This window comes from Ursus maritimus, unplaced genomic scaffold (assembly GCF_017311325.1).
Source record: "Ursus maritimus isolate PB19 unplaced genomic scaffold, ASM1731132v1 scaffold_11, whole genome shotgun sequence".
Taxonomy (NCBI): Eukaryota; Metazoa; Chordata; class Mammalia; order Carnivora; family Ursidae; genus Ursus; species Ursus maritimus.
The window spans coordinates 64,444,424-64,465,707 of NW_024423453.1; the positions used below are offsets into that span (position 1 = coordinate 64,444,424).

The 21,284-nt window shown below is 41.7% G+C and overlaps 1 protein-coding gene across 2 annotated transcripts in view; it reads right to left on the bottom strand.

The window, feature by feature from the left end:
• Window positions 1-1,902: 1,902 nt before the first annotated feature.
• Window positions 1,903-21,284, bottom strand: part of EXTL3 (exostosin like glycosyltransferase 3) — a 36,589-nt gene continuing 17,207 nt past the window's right edge. The window contains exons 3-5 of one of the 2 annotated variants that reach the window (XM_008705094.2): window positions 17,213-17,357; window positions 11,924-12,052; window positions 1,903-5,044 (exon numbers count right to left, since the gene is read on the bottom strand). In XM_008705094.2, coding sequence (XP_008703316.1) covers window positions 4,835-5,044; window positions 11,924-12,052; window positions 17,213-17,357 — 484 coding nt within the window. In that variant the 3' untranslated portion in view covers window positions 1,903-4,834. Of the gene's footprint in view, window positions 5,045-9,041; window positions 11,047-11,923; window positions 12,053-17,212; window positions 17,358-21,284 lie in introns of those variants that run through there. The other variant, XM_008705095.2, reaches the window with a different exon arrangement.

The window sequence follows — 21,284 nt, forward strand, 5'->3', positions numbered from 1 at the left end:
ACACCATTTATAAGAAATTCTAGAAAAGGGAAAACAAATCCAATGCGAAAGAAACAAAATCAAACCATTGGTTTTCTCTAGGGGGTGGAGGCAGAGATTGACCAGGAAGGAACATAAGGGAACTTTCTGGGTTTGACAGTAATGTTCTTTATCTTTTTTTTTTTTTTTAAGATTTTATTTATTTGAGAGAGAGCCAGAGAGAGAGCATGAGTGGAGGGGAGGGGCAGAGAGAGAAGCAGACTCTGTTGAGCAGGGAGCCAAACTGGGGACTCGATCCAAGGACCCTGGGATCGTGACCTGAGCTGAAGGCAGATGCTTCACCGACTGAGCCACCCAGGCGCCCCAGTAATGTTCTATATCTTGATGGGGGTAGGATTACACAGGTAGATAGATCTGTCAAAACTCAAGAGAATGTACACTTAAGATCTGTGCACTTCAGGGTGTAAATGTAACATTTAAATTTTACATTAAACACATAGAAACTAATACTGACCTCCAGTTAATGATGTGTGTGCTTATGCACTTGAAAGGAAGTATATTAATGTCACAAATTCACTTAGAAATGCACCAAAAATAGGATGGATAAAAGGATGAAGAGAAGGATGGACAGATGGATGGCGGATGGCTACACAGAGAGCTAAAAAGCAAGTATAGCAAAGTGGTTATTAAGTAAACAGGTTTATACTATAAATAATATAATTTTTCATAATGAAATATTGGGACCAATAGTTTAAATAAGTAGAATCTAAATAGTTTAAACCCTAACATGACAGCCCTGCAGTATGACCAGGACTTATACTTTCACAAATACGAAGACAAATGGAGAAAGATAAAACCATTTGCTGAGTTAAAATAAGTCTAGAGTTTACTAACTGGAATTTAACTAAAAACTTGAGAAATAAACCAAAACAAATCAAGAAACGGGAAATTTAATAACAAACCAGACCCGGCCCTACGGTCAGGCTTCCCTCCCTACTTTAATGATGTCTTCTGGGATCCATTCTGTGTCTTTAATTCTCCTTGGCATGCTCTCTTGTCTTCCTTTGTCAATGAAGATTTAAAAAATAAAAATACTTTTCAGCCGTTGTGTGCCAGGCTTCCTTAACTCTCTGATAATACCGCATTAGCTCTATCCCAAAAGCATTACGGCCCTGGTTACTATTCAGCTTGGTGCCTGCTAGGATTCCCGTGAGACCCTCTTTGTATATTTTGTCGAGTCATTCATTGATCAAAAAACCATTCCGCACGGACTCCGCTCTGTGCTCCAGCTGCTCAGCATGCGTGCGGGCCGCCGGGCTGGGCGAGCCGCTGCCGCAGGAGACGGGGCGACGGCAAGCCCTGGCTTCTGAGCAGGGAAGGCTTCCTGCGGCCAGTGCGTCCGCGGAGTCTCCCCCAGCGCGCTGGCGTTAACGCGTGGAGCGCAGAAAGAGCCACTGAGATTCGCAGTACGTCACCCCAGTAAGCGGTCGTTTCTACTGGGGACCAGACAGCAGACGCTCTCATGGATGATGTTAACTTCCATCTCTCTTTGAGACCTAAACACACTAGCTCCCCAGCACCATGGCACACACACATTTTTTAAATTACCATGAAAAAAGGAAGGAGGGAGAATGTGGCCCCGGCCATCCTACATCCCATTCACATCAGGTAAAGGACACCTCTCTGTGGTCATCAAATGACTGATTCCAGAAATGGGCCCAGGCAAGGCTGCCCACGTCCGCGCACAGCATCACGCAGGTTTAAGAACACAGGCTGCTCCAAGCCGGAATCGTGCAGCCCACAGCCTTATGCGGGGAGGGGGCCCAGCTGGCTGCACACTGGCGGCTCCGCGCAGTCAGGCACCTTTCCTCGGGTCACTCTTCTGTCCCTGCAGAGGAAAATCACAAAGGACCTCCACACTGCTTGGTTAAAGTCTCCATTTATTTTATTTTTTTACAAAAATCCAACATAAGACTATTGTGCTCATGACTGGAAAAGGGGGTAGGTGGATGGACATGGCATGGACATCAAAGAGCTTCCTCCTGCAAAGTATTTCACACCAGGAGCTCCCTGAGCACACACACTGGCAGCGACTGAAGAGACGACCCCACCCGCCCAGACAGGACCCCGCCCACTGCGCGCAGGCCTCGGCTTGAGGAGCAGTCCACGCCACGCGGAAAACCACTGCCGGGGGCGCGAAAGCTCAGAACGACCTGATGAGCACCTTGGGGAGGCTCTCACGTGGGTGAACGCCCCTCAGGGTGAAGAGCGAACCGGCTAGAGGATGTCCTGGGCCCTGGGAGCACAGACAGCCGACGAGCTGTAGCCTGTGGATGGCCGGGGAAACCCACGTCAGTCTGCAGGGCTGTCTTCATGTTCCAAGTGAGTCACGGTCACGTGGCGTGGATGACATCTGTGCTTCCCAGCGGGGCAGAGCAGCACCAAGGGTGTCCGAAGCATGGAGCTGGGCCTCCCCCTGACCACCTCGCAAAAAGCAGCAGCCACTCTCCAGGAGCACCTAACCAAGCAGCGTAAAAGGTCTGACGGCCCGGCCTCTTGCAGAGCCTGCTGTTTGGAGTCCTTCAGGTTAGTGTCCTCTTAGGTCCAAACAGTGCTCGCCTTGAGGCTCTGACATCATAACCCTTCCTGCGGTAGACTTTGATGTTATCCAGAATCTGAGACCACTCGGCTACTCCTGGATCTACCAACAGCATTCGGGGACCCACCAGCCTGACTCTGCTACAGGGGGTCCTAACAAAAACTGCTCTCTTCTCACCCGGTCCCACTGAAAGCCAGTTTATGAGTTCCTCACATTAAAATAAACAAGATAAAAATAGCAGCCACATATATAGCTCAAAACACCACACTCTTTGGCTCCCCGGAGGGAAGAAGGCTACCACTAAAAAGAATAAAGTTAGGAGTCAAGGAAAGGGTAGTTAGAAGGTTAGGATGCAGGGAGTCTGGACCCCTTGGCTGGGCTGCTGAGCAGCAGACTGGAATCCTGGGTAGCTGGCTCTGTAGGAGAGCGACTAGATGCCTGTGGGACACAAGTCCTAGGAGCAGCCCTGGTCTTGTCTGCCAATAAGGAGAGGTCCTTTAGGCCCAGCTAGCCCTCTACCTGGGTGGGATCTACAGGGCAGAATCTGACTTCAAAATGATACTTGAAGAGACCCACTGAGACAGGTCAGAGGAGGGTGTGCCCCCAAGAAAGAGAAGCACAGGGTGTCAAGGTCTGGGGAAGACAGAACTGGCTTAAGGCATGTACATGACCAGACAGACCTGAGCTTTTGTCCAGCTGTGGGAAACCACCTGTATTCAATTTCACTGCGAGAAAGTGGGGCCCAGGAAAATGGTAGAGGTCATGGGCTAAATCCCTGCCAGATGCCACCAACACCCTCCTCAGTTCCCCTACTGCCACCACCACCAAAAATAAAGAAAAAGAAAATTAGCTTATTTCCATTTCAGCCAGGGAAGAGAAATGTAAACCCAGAGGAGAAAGTGGACACGGGTGTGAATGCCTGTGAAACCTCAGGCTGGACTGGAGCCTAACATAAAAAATTGTATCTTCTTATCGTTCTGGCACATACCGAATCTCAAGGGGTCCTGGAACAACCTGGTGTGAGGGATCTAAAAACTACAGGTAACATAGGACATAGGTCCAGACAAAGGTGGAGGGAAGGTGAATTTCACCAAGGTATTTATCCCAAGGCAGGCGCCTTGCTGTAAGACTTCCCGGCCAGCCGGGTGGGGGTCCGCAAAGGATGCTCGCTCGTTCTACACCAGAGAGAGTAGGCCAACCTGCAGACCACTTCAGATCACAGCTGGAGGGGCGGCCTGCCAGTTCTCTGTTCTCTTACACAAGAGAGAACTTTCAGGAAAGCCTGAAGCCAAAGCACAATGTGTGTTTTAAAAGGAGGGCCGAACAAAAAGAGCCATCTGGGAGCACTGTCTTCAGGTCTCGCTCCCTCCTCATTCTTCTCTTTCAAACGGGAGAGAATGGGAGCGCAGGGACAAGTTCTGGGGCAGCTTGACCTAGCGATGAATCCTCAAAAACACCGAATCCAGCACAGGGAAGCCCCGCTGTTCCCAAAGGTGCAGGTCCTCCCCACGGACTCAAACGACAGGAGGATGCGAGTTCCAGATCACCGCTGGCAACAGATGGAGGAAGGAACAAACCAAGAGGGCTTATCTCGTCCAGGGCCCCATAGGAGGGCCAAGCCTGGCCCTTTTTTGTCTCTGCACACAGATGCCCTGGGGAATACGGAGATGATCTTTAAGGATGAGCCAGATACTGTAAGGCCAGGATCCATCTCCACCAACGTACAGAACATCAGGAAACTTAGTGGGTCCCTCACTTTGTGAAACAGGCAGAAATCTCAAACTCCCCCCGAATCTATCTATATATATATGTATATGCATATGTGAGAGTGTGTGTGCATATATATATACATATATATACACACGTATATATAAATAAGCCTCGAATGGCAAATTTGAAACTTTCTCCTTTTAAATAATAATAATAGTTGTTACTGAATTTAAAAACCACAAACCAGCTGTCCTGGGCTTATGAACTGCGTGAGTGACTCCCCGGAGTCCCCATGGTCCTCAGTGTAAGCTATCAGTCAGTGCCCTGTGTAGGGAACCCCCGTGTCCTCTGACCAGGGTTCCAGGCCCAGTGTGGCCGACTTTAAGAGAAAGAAGGCTATTGCCTTTCTACCCTTCCCACCGCCTCTCCCAGTAGAGGGTTTGGGCCACCCACCCAGCGGATGTCCCTGAGGTCCTTCAACGTTTAGGAACCTTAGGAGCCATCTCCCCCACTCTGCTCATCCTCTCCCCAAAACTTGCAATGCCCCTAGATGAACTTGAAGCACTTGGTCTTGTCGTGGGGCAGGCGGGTCTTGAAGAGTACAGAGTCCACCCTGAATTGAGTGTACAGTAGGGGCATATAGCCATACACCTTGACAAAAAAGTTGATACATTTGTGCCGCTCATGAAAGTGGGAATCATCGTGTGACAGGGCCTGAGGGCATCCTGGGCATCGGAAGGTCCACCGTGAGGTCACCTGGGAATAGGGAAGAAAGAGGACAGTGAGAATCGCAGGCACCAGGATGGACAGCAGTCCTGCTGCCTAACCAATCTGACGCTTCCATTCTCCCAGGGAAGGCACTGACCCCAGGCGGCCACGTTCACCCAGAGAGAGAGTCAGGGGCCAGAGCCTCGGCTCTCTTCTTGCCACGTATGTAGCTGTATCGTTGGAAAGGGCGCTCTTTCCAAATGACCTAAACTGTAGACATCAAAAGCCTTACAAGGCTTACTATTACTTGTCTCAGTAACTCAACCTCTATCTAGTATTTATCTGGGTCACACAGCAAGATGCAGGTATGAAGGTGTTCATTTCATCAATGTTTTTAATAGCAAAATACTGGAAAAGTACCCATCGAAAGGGGACCAGTTAAATAATTATGAAATACTACACATCCACTAGAAAAGACATTTAGGAAAATTATATCTGAAGACATGGGAAAGTGGTTAAATTACAGTTGTAGTTACGACGATGATGAAATTTCAAGCAATTAGAAGAATACAAAGAATAATATCACAGCTTCACTATCAGCAATGGGGCAGACCAAATAACATAAAACTCCCTCAGCGGAGAGTACCTGCAAATGCAGGAAGAACTATATAGACTAATTGCTTAGAGAGAGCAATGAAAGAAAACTTGTAATGAAAGATAGGAAAGGAAATGTAAGGAAAGAAATTAAATCCTCAGAGGCCAAAATAATGAAAAAGCCTGAATCCAATGAGATAGCCAGGACCTTTGGTGGTGTGTGTGTGTGTGTGTGTGTGTGTGTGTGTGTGTTTTAAGACTTGATTTATTTATTTGACGGAGACAGCGAGAGAGGGAACACAAGCAAGGGGAGTGGGAGAGGGAGAAGCAGGCTCCCTGCCGAGCAGGGAGCCCGATGCGGGGCTCCATCCCAGGACCCTGGGATCATGACCTGAGCCGAAGGCAGACGCTTAATGGCTGAGCCACCCAGGCGCCCCATGGAACTCTGGTTTTTAACAGGCTGAGGAGGCAAAGCCACAACCTCTTTATTGAAGACTTTTTAAAACACCAGGACCCAATGGAAGGCTGCACGGTTGGAGGCAGCTCCACAGAAAGCTGTCTTCTTCCCAGTCTCAGCTCTAAGTGGAAGAGGCAACATCACCTGTGAGAATGTATAACCACACACTGGCCCTCACCCACCTGAGCTAGGGTTTGTTACCCGTGTGGCTGGAAAAGCCCCAAGATGCTAATTTAGCTTAAACAGATCTCAAGGAGGTATTGACCCAGGGTACGTGGAAGCAGTAAGTGCAAATCCTCTCAGGTGTAAATTGAAGCCTCCTAGAAATGCCATAAGTAGGGGGAATGAACCATGAGAGACCGTGGACTCTGGGAAACATGAGGGCTTCAGAGGGCAGGGGGGTGGGGGACTGGGATAGGCCGGTGATGGGTAGTAAGAAGGGCACGTATTGCATGGTGCACGGGGTGTTATGTGCAAACAGTGAATCAGGGAACTTTACATCAAAAATTAGGGATGTACTGTATGGTGACTAACAAAACAACATAAGGCAGGAAGGCAGGGAGGGAGGGAGGAAGGGAGGGAGGCAGGCAGGCTGGCCGGCCATAAGTAAATTCCCAAAGAATAGGATTTCACAACCAGAAGTCACACAAAAGGGAGTAAACCACATGAGGGAGAATCTGCAGACACAAACAACAGAATCAGACCCCCAAGTCCCGCAGCATCATCAGATTCTCAGATAGTGACTAGAACAATAAGTGTATATATGCCCTGAAATTTTGAAAGACTACTTGAAGTTTGATAAAGAAAGAAGGGACCCTCAAAAAAGTCCTAGTGGATATGAAAAAGAACAAAACAGAACAGGAATGAAAAGCATACTGAATAAAATCAGACAATAGATGAGTGTGAAGAGAAAATTCGTGAGGAAAAGTATACTAAAATTATTAGCCGGAATAGAAAATACTGACCGAAAGCTTTGGAAAAACAGGAAAGCAAGACTGAGAGACATGGAGAGCCGATACTGTATGATTCCACTTAGATAAAGGTCAAAAAGAGGCAAAACTGATCCTGCAAGTGAAAAAAGACCTTGACTCGCTGTCAGTCCACCTGCCGAGCTCTCCCGCCTGCAGGAACCCAGCGTCCTCCTTGCCCTGCCCTTCCTCCAGTGGCGGCGGTGCGTGACAGTGACTCACGCTCAACCTCCGTAATCACCAGGCAAATGTAAATAAAAACTGTGGGATACAGTTTATACCCATCAGACAGGCAAATATGGAAGTGGGGCAGTACCGAATGTTAGCAAGAACGTGGAGAAACTGCAGCTCTCATATAGTGCTGGTGGGTATATACACTGGTGCATCTACTTTGAAGAGAGTTTGGTATTAGCAAGTATAATTGAAGGTACATGCACCCCATGACCTCGCAGGAGAGGAATGGATGGAGAGAGGGTGATGCAAGACATCTACTCTATTTGTAATGTTTCAGTTTCTTTTATTTTTATTTAAAAAATTTTTATTCTGTCAAACAGCCAAAGGATATCAATGAGTAGGTCTACTTTTCATATAGCACAAGTCTCCAAACCAATGAAAGCCCAGACTATTTAGAATCTCAATCTACAGTTCCCCCCCCCCCACTCTCCAAAATATAAGTTAAAATAAACAAGTTGCCTGCCATCTTCCTGGGGCAACAGGTAAATCTCAGTTCCAATTTTCTGCCCAAAGGTTCTTCACCCTTTTTCACATGAGTGATAAAAAACAAGCCTCTAGAAGATAAATTAACAGCATCCCACCCAAGGGAGCCCCAGTGACACATTACATGTTTGCCACTCTGATTTTTAGTTCCCCCTTCCTTTCTGGCAATTAAATTAATTCACAAGCCTACTATACATTGAAAAAAAGTTTGTTATGTGAACACTAAAAACATGGTATTTTTAAGTTACTTAGTCCACAATATTGCAGAACCAGAAAATTTACTGTTAACTTTAAAAGCAGACTACAAAAAAGTACATATTTTAAAAAAGATAAAAAAGCTACCACCACAGACAGGGAACCAGAGAACCAAAAGAAATATGCCAAAAGGCCTGAGTAATTTTTTTTCTAAAATTTTATTTATTTGAGAGAGAGCAAGAGTGAGAGAGCACAAGCAGGGGGAAGTGGCAGAGGGAGAGGGAGAAGCAGACCCTCCGCTGAGCAGGGAGCCTGATATGGGACTCAATCCCAGACCCTGGGATCATGACCTGAGCCAAAGGCAGACGCTTAACCAACTGAGCCATCCAGGTGCCCCTAGGCCTGAGTAATTTTTCTTCCTGATTATATCTGTCTTTTCCCAAATAATTTAAAAATTATTATTACTATTATATAAATTGAGGGAAAAATTAAAATTGAATGGCCCATCCCATAATTTTTAGCTAAAGAGTATACATATATGGCCAATAACAGCCATCAGAACCCAGGTCTCCAGAGTTGAAACAGGGGTGAGCACTGGTCTGTGCCCCAAGGGCAGCTCACCACGCAGCTGCAAATCTGAGGGAGTCAGGACTTCCACAGTAGTGGTCTCTGTAAAGGAAACCACCAGGCTCCCCATTTCTCCCTCTCACTCCCAGCAGACTCCCCATTTTTCCAATTCTCACAGGACTCCTGTGGTTTACAGGAAGCAATGAGTTACCACTCTTCCCACCACCCTCCCTGTCAAGAATTTGTCAAGAGAAGGATATTATCAAACAGCATCTATGTATGGTATTCTCCTCGGTCCTCCGTATACCTAACAATCTTCCTCCTCATCCCAGATGCCCGCATCCAACCATAGGGGAAAAGCCCCTTACCCTGCAAATGATTTCATTTGACATAAAAAGATATTTTATACTATTTTCACTAAAGCAGTGATTTCTAATCTTGTGACCCATCAGTAAAAAAATTTTGAGACGCAACCCCAGTGTATTTATAAAGTACATTTATTTATATATATGTATGTGTGCATATATACTTATATATCACAAAAAACTGTATTACATAATAAAACATACAAAGAAAAAAGAAGGATGAAGCAACAACTATACTATAAAAAGAAGTTGAAACATTTACTTAACAAATACCATGGATTATATTTTATGTGGGAACATTCCAGGTAATTCAGCCTAAGAGAAGTATTAGTGTCATGCACAGGAATAGTAAGGAAAATCCTTTAGCAGATGTTAAGAGCCTCCTTTACCAGAGGATTAAGATGTGCACTTACGCTGCCTCCCTCTACTCCCTTATCACCTAAGCCACCCACCTTCTAAATGCTTCCTGAGTTTTTAAATCCTTGATTCTCAATAAAGGCTGTTTACATTCTAGGTCTTTCTCCTTCTCTAAAGATAACATTATTCAAACCAATAATATGAAATTAACTCCCTGTTCTCTATTTAGTCAATACTGTGAAGATACTAACATTTTTGAAAGAACACTGCTAATCACATAGAACATAACAAGGGAGAGAATATAACTTGATAGTGAAAATTTGAAGTAGTTAAAGCAAACAAAAGAATGACTATTTTAGAACATAAAATAGTATGAATACCTGATATTATTAAAATTAGATAAACCATTTACCTCAAACTGGTTCTATAGTATGTAACTGGACTCAGAATTTGAAGACACTCTTAATTTGTTGAATTTTTTTTTTTTTTTAAGTAGGCTCCACCTAGTGTGGAGTCCAGTGTAGGGCTTGAACTCACCACCCTGAGATCCCTGAGATCAAGACCTGAGCTGAGATCAAGAGTCGGATGCGAAACCGACTGAGCCACCCAGTTGCCCCACTGAGCTTTTGATTTTAAAAAGTCACCCTAATCTTGAGGTGAACTCTTCTTTTATTCCCATAAGATTGAGAAAATTCACAGAGAATACTCATTTTTCAAGTTTTTACTTGGTAAGGATCATGTATACCATGGGCAAATTATTTCTGTCTCACTCTCTACACTGAGGAGACAGTTTGGCTAATGAAACACCAGCCTAATAATATGGTAGACAAACACGCTTTAATAAGGATGAAAAATTCATGTCTGTGAGTGCTTCGGGTGACTGATGATATTATTAGGCACCTAATCACTCAGATACTTTAAATTTTCATGGGTAATGTCTTCTGATCTACTAGGGAAGTATAAAGAGAAGCATACATCTTGGATGAATCTTAGTCCCTGGCCACATAAGAAAGGTTCAAGAAAGAAAATTGCACTGATCATTAATTTCTAAGACCCATCTCCCTACCTTAAAGTTTATAAGGAAGTGTGCTTTTCATTTAACATCACATAAAATGAAAACAAATATTTTCATTTAATATTTATTTTAATATCTATCACTGTACCTGGGAAACACACTATACTTTATATAAGTAATTATAACAATTATTATTCACAGTTTCAAAAAATCGGTGCATTATTTTGCTAATTATTTTTCTTTTGCGAGGCTTTAACAAAAGTACCAGGAATAGAAAAAACTATGGGGTAATCAAGAGTTAAGTTATAATGCTGAGCTATACTTGGGAAAAGGTTTGATTAGGTATAATGAATGCATAAGGCCCCCAACTGCTTTTCTCTCTTTTTATGCTTTGTTGCATGGACCCAGTGTCCTCTGTTTACCACTCTACTACCACTAAAGATATGATCTGAGTATCATTAGCATAGGCTGGTGGTTACTTCATCTATAACTTACCTTCAAAATACAAGAAGAATGAAATATCCACCTAATTATTATTAATGATATACATGAAGGTAAACGTGTTATTTTATAAAATTAAAGAATATGCCTTTTAACAATAATGATAATATGCCTTTTAACAATAATGATAATAAGATCTTAATCAGCTTATTAACCCTAAGGCATCAGGTATGAATCCATCACATAAATACCGACAGACCATAGTCATAGATACGATTAGCTTGAACCGACAGATTCTCAAGGATTAACTGCTGCAAGGTCCTTACCAGGCCTATCCCCAATCCCCACCAGAAGAGCTTTCACTTGTCTGCAACCTGCAATGACGACATAGAAGGTAATATAACCGGGCTTTCTGTGCACTGAGTATGAAATTATTATATTCTGGTCAATATATTCACTAACTCAAAGACAAAGACAGAACTCAAATTTCTAGAATTCTGAGGGCATTTGTGGTTTTGTTTTTGAGTAAATGTCTTTCACAGTATTACTTACATGCCTGGCACTATTTTTAGAGCTTTATATATATTAACTCAGAAACCTTAAATTTCTTGTGCCATGGACAAGGGTCTATGGAAAATGCAGTAATTTTAAAGCACTGATGGATATAAATAATATTTAAAGATGTAGCAACAAAAGTAATGTGACATGAAAATATCTTTGAGTTTTATTGGTGATAAATCGCAGTTACTGCAAATATTCTTAGGAACTGTCACATGTTTCCTAACTGATGGAAATGCTAAATCCCAGTTAAGAGATTAGTGAAAATTAAAGATGTAACATTTTTCCCATCCAAGTTCCAAACCCTCTGAGTTCTGTCCATTTATGCCTTAGTAGTTAAGATTCCCTATATTAACAACCCTTTTTTTTTTTAAAAGATTTTATTTATTTATTTGACAGAGAGAGAGACAGCCAGTGAGAGAGGGAACACAAGCAGGGGGAGCGGGAGAGGAAGAAGCAGGCTCCCAGCGGAGGCAGGGAGCCCAATGGGGGGCTCGATCCCAGGATCCTGGGATCAGGCCCTGAGCCAAAGGCAGATGCTTAACGACTGAACCACCCAGGCACCCGTATTAACAACTCATTTAACCCAAAGACAATTACAGATGAGGACTCTGAGGATTGGTGAGTTTCGTACTGCACTACTATAAAATAAGTAGCATGCACCCCCAGTCCCGTAAGTACTGGCACCCTCACCTTGATGGGGGGTTTCCGAGTGATGTGGGAGACAAGGAAGTTCATGGCAATGTCCTCACAGTTGATGTATTCATCCACCATATCTCGGATGGCCTGGGGCATCACGTAAGAATACAGGTAGGCATAATACTGTCACGGGTAGAAAAAGAATCACATACTCTGTTAGAGGCCACAGTTCTTCAGCTTTCAGCCAAAATATACATGGATCTAGGGGCTGTTAGGAAGCGTAGGGGTGGGGAGGAGGTTGGGTGTGACGATCATTAGTGGAATCACTACTCCCTTTATTTAGGGAGTTGGGACCAGGGATGCTAAACATCCTACAAGTCAGACCTTCTGCAATAAAGAATTATCCCATCCAAATGGCCATTATCACCCCCCTTTTGAGGTCCTTGGTACCTCGGTGATTTTACAACAATATGAATATTTATCAAATTAGGTCAGACGGTGGTTCAGATGAACAGCATCCTATCTGTGACAATGGCAATAAGGGATAAGTGAGGGGAAAACCTGGTTATAGAGCCATAAAACATCCAATCCCTCAGTTCTTCCACTTACGGATTCTAGAATCTGATCACTTCTTAACCATTGCCACTGGCTTCTCCCTGCTCCAAGCGACCGTCATCTCTTGCCCGGATTATTCATATAGTCTCCTAAACAGTTTCCGGGCTCCCATGTTTTCTTCCCTCTAGTCCATTCTATGCACAGCAGAGTGGCCATGTTCAAACACAGGTGCAAATGAACATGTCACTGCAAAACCCTCGATGGCTTTTCATCTCACTCAGAGTAAAGGCCTATGTTCTTAAAATGTCCTGAAAGGCCCACAAAATGCTGTGCTAAAGCTGGCTCATACCTGCTAACAAATGTCAATTGCTAAATTTTCAGGAATTTTATGAGACTATTTAGGAATTTTGTGAGCTTGTTATGAAAAACAGCCAATATTAAAAATATAATTACATAAACTTAAAATTAAATAAGCTATATTAAAAACCAATAAATAACTAAAGAACATCACTTAATTAATTAGCTTCATTTTACTATTGTTTATTACATTTTACTGTTATCTTGAGGTTATTTATGTCTATCATATCTGTATGGTGAAAATACTGTAGAACTGACCACCCCTTCCCAACTCCAAGTTCAGTGACTCATGTCCATAACCTGCAATCAGCCACTAAAAATATTTATACCACAGAAATGGACAAATGCTATAAACAAGGCACGTTTAACTATGATGTGTTGCAATGTTGCTGCTGATGAATGAATAGGTGAGGTGCCCAATAAAACTGATTTATATATATTTTATTACCTTAAAAAGTTAGAATCTATGTAATGAAATAATGATCATAAAATTGTGTACCACACAGTGGTTTGCTGGTTATCTTGTGGCAAAGTACTTAAAAGATAGTTAACTTAAAAGATGAATTATACATTTCTCTTTTATAAAAAGACAGATGATTGAAATTTGTTGACCCTTTAAATGGCCAGTGGCTGTCATTAGTATGCTAATGAGAATATATTTACTGAACACAATCCATATCCTCAATGAGGGAAAGGTGACAGACGTAACAAGAAGAAAGAACTGCCTTTCCAGAAAAATGGAGAAAGCATTATGAAAACAGATGTTTAGAAGTATTTCCACCATTATGTGATTATGATTGATGCCATAAATCAATAAACTTTCATATCTGTACATTTTAAAACATAAAAACTTTGTAACCTGTTTAAAAATATTTTAAACGAAGTTTCAATGGATTTAGAGCTTACTCTAAGAAAAAGTAACAGTTTCTCATTAGTTTGCTAAAAAAAGAAATTAAATGGCATTACAGAAGATGAAAATTCGAGTCCAATTTGAACACAATTTAGTGGATGCGTATCATGATGACTTAATAAGCACAGCAACATGGTATCTCTTACAGGGACAGTGACTAAAACCAAGTTACAAAAACAAGTTTAATTTAGAAATAGAGCTCTGACTTGCCATAACACAGTGTCAAATCAGTATTTTAAAAAATAATATGCTGAATCTAATATAACACTGTACGTTAACTAACTGGAATTAAAACAAAAAGTTAAGGGGCGCCTGGGTGGCACAGTCGGTTAAGCGTCCAACTCCTGGTTTCGGCTCAGGTCATGATCTCGGGGTCGTGAGATCGAGCCCCACATCGGGCTCCATACTAGGTGCGAGCCTGCTTGGGATTCTCTCTCTACCTCACCCTCTGCTCCTTCCCACTGCACGCTCTCTAATAAATAAGTAAATCTCTAAAAAAAACCAAAAAAACAAAACAAAAAAAACCCTTAAAAAAATAAAGCACGATGATATTGCTTTCACTAAAATTTAAGAATTCAGTGAGAATATTATTTTGAAACTTTATTTCACCTTTATCTCAACATTATAAAAATTTCTATACATACAGTAGTACATATACAAATTTAATTTCTAAATAAATACACACATCTGTGTGATAAATACATCTGCGTGATACAGGTTTAAAATTTTTTATTATGGATACTTATAATTTAAAAACTTGATCTTTCTAGATTAGGGATGACCCACTTAATTGCTTTCAAGGACCAAACAAGTAAGGTAAATAAATCACTTTTTTTTTTTTAAGATTTTATTCATTTATTTGAGAGAGAGCGCAAGCGTGTGAATAGTCGGGGAGATGCAGAGGGGATGGGAGAAGGAGAGGGAAAGAATCCCAAGCAGACTCCCTGACAAGGGTGGAGCTTGTAGCAGGGCTCAACCCCATGACCCTGAGACCATGACCTGAACCGAAACCAAGAGTCAGATGCTCAACCAACTAAGCCACCCGGGTGGCCCAATAAGTGACACTTTAAAGACACTGATTTAAGAAAAATAAAGAGTCGTGGGGCAAATAAGCGTATACATGCCCATCTACAAGGAACAGTGGCTACCCAGCTCCAGTCAATTGGTGCCTGGCAAGAACAATGCCCAATGTGACCTGATCTTCATGTTTACTGAGGTCCAGATCTTTCTGTAAAATTCTCCAGTATTAAAGCCTGGCAGTGTATGGAATAGCACTGGGGGACTAAATAAACATCTCTGTAAACCACAGGTTTGAGGGCTGCTACTTTATAACCTTTGCCCTAGATTTTCAAATAGAAAATAAGAACTAAGGTTTATCAAGTAAATTATTTATTACTTGAAAGTGAAAGGATCTCACGTTGTACTTTTAAAGAGCATCAGAATTTGAGAATAGGCAGACTTTTCAGAAGACAAGTAAATTCTCAAGGTATGAAGAGACAATGCTGAAACCGCTGTCTCTTTCTCAGATGACCAGTGTGAAAATAAAGGACTCCTAGGTTAGGTATGGTTTCTCAGCCAGAGACTAGCATCCCCCATCCCAACCAAAGCCCACCCACGTTTGGAAAATAAGCACGAGGGTGAGGTGCAAGAATGGGACAAGCGTATCAGCTTCACAACTGAAAATGCAATGACTTCTTTGGCTGGTTCAAAATGTCCCTAGTAAGATGACTTTCGAGGTTCTGTTTGAGGTGGGTCCCAAGATGCCACCATCTGACATATGAAATATACGAGGGACAAAGCCTGGAGAAAGCTAGGATGTCAGTTTGAAGTACCAGAGGGACATATGGGGGCGGGGGGTTCCTGAAAACAATTAGGTATATGAGTACAGGCTTCAGGGAACAGCCAAGGCTGGAATACAGACACAGAAATTACCAGCCTGTAGGTGCCCCAACACCTTGAGATATGAGAGAACATCTAGGGAAGACCAAGTTAAGAAAAGCACTAGATACAGAAGCTAGAAGGCTGAGATACTTCAACATTTATGGGGAAAACAGTATGGTGGATGGGTCTTCCATGAGGGCAAAGAAGTTGCCTAGAATGAGAGAGGGCATGGAGGGGAGATCAGGAGGATGGGCCATGTGCCAAAGTCTTTGATGACCAGGAAGAAATGGCTAGCAGGTTGCTAGATGGCAGCAACAAGACAGATGCTGTGAGCCTCAAATGAGATTTTATATGATAGCTGAGAATTGTCTGGAAGTGTCATCAGTAAGCAATAAAAATGGTTCTTTATACCTTCCCTGCTCCAAAGTACATATCTGGGGAAATGAGTAGACTCAATCACTGTCCCTGGAAGAAATATAGGAACAAGGTAAAGGAGAAGCACTGTCCTCAGAGAAAAGTTGGGTTTTAATCAGGTCAAGAAATAGAGGAGGCATTCTGTGAAGTGGGGGGTGCAGGCAACTTGACTACCTCAGAAGAGGGATTCTTCGGAACCCAGAAGAAGTACTTGGGGGGGAAGGTATAGAGCAACACTACCTAAGATATGTGAGTCACATCTGTCACTTTAAATTCTCTAGTAGCCACATTTTTAAAAAAAGATTTTATTAATTTATTTGTGAGAGAGACAGAGCACAAGTGGGGCAGAGGTAGAGGGACAAGCAGACCTCCCACTGAGTGCAGAGCCTGACACAAGGCTCGATCGTAGGACCCTGAGATCATGGCCTGAGCCGAAGTTAGATGCTTAATTGACTGAGCCACCCAGGTATCCCTAGTAGCCACATTTTTAAAAAGAGAAACAGTAAAATTAACGAGAATAGATTTTAACTAACCCACTGTATCCAAAATAATTGCATTTTAACATATCTAAATCTGGTGTGCACTTTACACTTACAGCTCAATACTGGCCAGTTGCATTTCAAGTGCTCAAAAGCCATGTGTGGCCAGTGGCTACTTTACAGAACAGGAAAAGTACAGATGAAAGATGAGTTCAGGAGCAAAAAAAGCTTTGCAATAATACAGAAGTAATGACAGGAGGGGTTTGCATTTTAGATATTCAATAAAAATTGGGATGTGTGCCATGGTGAAAGCTCTGAGGAATAAACAAAACTTGCATAACCACAGAAGAGGCTCATGGTGGAGCTTGAGATAGTGGTGGGTTAACCTGAGTCAGAAGAGAACCAGCCTTCTGCTGGTTAGGCCATGTCTGGGATGGCAATGGCAAAACAATAGTATTTTAGCCCAAAGCTCTCGATTTTACAGGACAGCCAATGCCCAGAAAGAACAAACTAATTTTCCTAATAGCCTACATGCAATTGTGCAGGGAGCCTTCTCACCCTGACTTTTTATTCCAGAGCTGTTCTAAGCATCTTGAATAGTCTTTAAAAACAGAAATAACTTACGTCTAACATACAAGGGACATATAAGAAATATCAAGAGGGCTAACTTTAGGGCAGCATTTCACTACCACACAAAGGCTCAACTCTTAACGAAGCTGACACCAATCTTACCAAGCTGTTTCTTACCTTGTGAAAGAAGGCAGCACCTGTCAGCACCATGGACAGCTCACAGGAGTAGTTGGAGTTGTAGAGCCAGGACTGATGAGGGATGTCCCACGCATGGTAACGGCCAGGGAAACCCACAATGCGGTCCCGTGCTTCTCTCCACACCCTCAGAAAACACAAGTATATGCACACACCTGAGTACAAAGCTCTAAGATTATCAGTAACAGTTAAAATTATTGCTCTTGGGCTACTCTTTTTTCCTCTTAAAAATTTTTAAAAAACAAAATCACAGGCTAAACAGGATAAGAACAAGCAAACAGTGTCACACGTAGCTTCTTTAATAAGCACCTGCTTATTGCTCTTCTAACTTCTGGCAGCCAGCACTTCTCCAGCCTTTACAGAAAGAACAAGCTGGAATAACATGGGAAGGAGATAACTAAAGTTAAGAGTCTCCAAAATGGGGTATGTACACCATCAAAAGAAGTGATCTATAGGACCATACAAATGAAAGATTCATAAATGCAAGATATATAAATTGAGGGGTGCCTGGGTGGCTCAGTCTGTTAAGCATCTGCCTTCGGCTCAGGTCATAATCTCAGGGTCCTGGGATCAAGCCCCGCATAGGGATCCCTGCTCAAAGGGGAGCCTGCTTGTCCCCCCCCCCCGCCCCTCCTCCAGCTCATGCATGCGCGCACTCTCTCTCTTTCTCTGTCTCAAATAAATCTTTAAAAAATGACAAATTGAAAATTCAGTATATTTCCGGGATAAACTTTTATATCATCCCCAAATTTAGAGATAAGGTAGAACAAATGAAATCAGTTCCCCAATTTCACAGGGTAAAATCAGAAAGCTGAAAGCACGTATGCACTACAGAACCCTAGAGCCCTTCAGAAGTGCTTCAGGGGTCTTATAAACAATGAACCACTATATCCCCACTCCGCCCCACCCCCAAACAAGTATTTAAACTGCTTGAGAAACTCATCTCTTACATGGAACTCTCATCACTTACCTGGAATTTCAATTCCTAAAAGACAAAAGATCTCACTCCAAAAGAGTTCCTCTCCTATTAAGGTTGAAAGCAATTAATCTAGTCCGATAGATGAGAAACCACAACTTCCATCATAATGTAACAGTCTTCTAGATGGGCCTTCTGCCGTCTCCTACCCAAGTCCTACCTCAGTCCTAATTTATTTCCTAAAAATGACTCCAAATTACTAACCTAAAAAGCTATAAGATCTTTTCATTAAATATTTGAATGTAAGAGTAGCTAATAAATACCACTGGGATATCCAAATGTTATTATCAATATTCCTGAAAATACTGATCTCTTCCAATGCCTATTGCTCCTACTAGTCCAGCAGAATAGGAAACTGAATACTTCAATCAACTGATTTGGTTGATTTAAATAAATATAGGATAATAAATTCTTGATAAGCAGAATCTCACTGGCTACATACATGATATCAAATGATAACATATCTAATTTGTTAAGGGATGTCAACCATGATACAGTCAACTGTTATTTATTAAATAATAAGGAAAAAAAAACAATATGGAAGCAATGGTAGAAGTGGTAGAATGAACTCAAATAAAGGCTTAACTAAATTCCTGGAACAACTCATCAGTAGTTTTAGACAGTTTGGTCTCAGTGGATATTTGAAAGTTAGGCATTTTAAAAGATTGAGTATAGGGACACCTGAGTGGCTCAATGGTTAAGCGTCCAACTCTTGATTTTGGCTCAGGTCATGATCTCAGGGTAGTGAGATCTAGCTGAATCCAGCTCCACACGGGAGTCTGCTTCTCTTCTTTTCCCTCTGACCCTCCCCCACCCATGTGCCTGGGCTCTAAAATAAATAAATCTTTTAAAAAATAAATAAAATATCAAATATAGCTAATGCTACCAATTTACATAAAAATGTTGCACATAATCAGTTCATTAACATGATACTCGAACTTGCACTGCACTAAATATTTTTAACATATGTGCCAAATTGTAGGTCAGGCTTTGGTATACTTTACCTTTAATGAATTGTTCTTTAAATGTATTAATATTCTAATTACCAACACACTATATATATATTTTTAAAAATTTATTTACTCACTTTAGAGAGAGAGTGCAGGGAGGGGCAGAGGGACAGGGAGAGAGGAACTCCAGGAGACTCCTGGCTCAGACCTAACTAGCCTAGGGCTCAATCCCATGACCCTGAGATCATGACCTGAGGGGAAATTAAGAGTCCAATGCTCAATCAACTGTGCCACCCAGGGGCCCCCCAACACACTATATTAGGAAAAAAGTTTCAAAGGTAATTTTATAGCTCAAACTCCAAAATAAAAAATTCGCTAGATAAATGAAACTTCAAAAAACTAAGGAAAATTTTAAAAATACTGAAATCAAGATAGAATTCCACTGAAGAATTTGAATCATGAGTAATATTCTATTTATATTTCAAACTTAAATACTATCATCTTGGAAATAAGTGCATCAATTCAACCTTTTTGTGGTATGAATTTTGGCACATCATTCACCACACATCACTTCCGTATTAATATATTCAGTTCAATATAACAAAAAACTGTTAACAGTTCAAATACTACATATTTTAAATAAAGACATATTTTTAAGCAAGTACGCAAGATCAAAACAATTTTTAATGATTACCTGAATGAAGCTAAAGACATTACTATTAATTTTTTTTAAGATTTTATTTATTTAGTTGAGAGAGAGAGCAGGAGCAGGGTGAGGGGCAGAGGGAGAGGGAGAAGCAGACTTCCCACTGAGGAGGGAGCCCAATGTGGGGCTTGATCCCGGGACTCCAAGATCATGACCTGAGCTGAAGGCAGACACTTAACCAACTGAGCCACCCAGGCACCCCTTACTGTTATTTTTTTTTTTTAAGATTTATTTATTTGAGAGAGAGAGAGAGCAGGGTGTGGGAGAGGGAGGGGGGAGGAAGAGAGGGAGAGGGACACACAGACTCCCAGCTGAGCACAGAGCCTGATGCAGGGCTCTATCCCACCACCCTGAGATCATGACCTGAGACAAAATCAAGAGTTGGATGTTTAACTGACTGACCACCTACATGCCCCATTACTTTTAATTTTTAATTGAAAGCTGATTTTATGATCTTCAAAACTTAGGCAAAATAGTTTTGAATAAAGATCAGTAAATATTCAGATATTACAGTACATTTACATTAAATTAAATGTAATAATGTACATAAATGTAAAGTACTACATTTAATGTACATTTAGTATATTAAAGTCCATATTAAACTAATACAGACTTTATCATACGAAGAGACATTCTTAATCTTACTGGTTATACTTCCATGTTTTTCGTTCTGGTTCATTAAGAACCAAATAATTTGAAATGCAGTAAGAAAATTAAATGTAAAATCAATAATCCAAAAATGTGTAAAAAAATGTAAGGTGAGATTTTGCTTCCTACCTAAGAAACAAGAGTTTCTTTTCCAAATCCCATGTTTCTTACATTATGATAGTATATAAGCCTTTTCCTCCCCCTCCAAAACAAAATATTGAGGAACCTATACCAAACCATGGTAAAGGAAAAGGTTTTGGTTAGTTCCCTTTGGAAAAAAAAACTCATAAACCAGAGCCATGAAATACAGAGAAAAAGATCAATGTCCTGTTGTAGAATTCAAAGATTCCGCTCCAAGACAAGAGATACGTGGATCCAGGAAGAGAAACCTACCTTACAGTTCATATCCCATACCTTCTCTTAAGGTTGTGCTGTCTTTTCTTTCTTTTTCCCAATAAAGTTTATTGAGATACAAATCACGTACCATAAAATTCACTCATGTAAAAGTGTTTGACTCATTCACTGGGTTTTAGTATATTCACAAAGCTGTGCAACCATCACCACTATCTAACTTCAGAATATTTTCATCACTCCAAAAGGAAAACCCATACCCATTAGCAGTCGCTCCCCATCTCCCTCTGTCCCCAGCCATGGCAACCACTCATCTACTATCTGACTCTTATCGATTTGCCTACTGTGGACATTTCATATGAACAAAATCAAATAGTATGTGGCCTTTGGTGCCTGGCTTCTATCACTTCGCCTGTTTTCAAG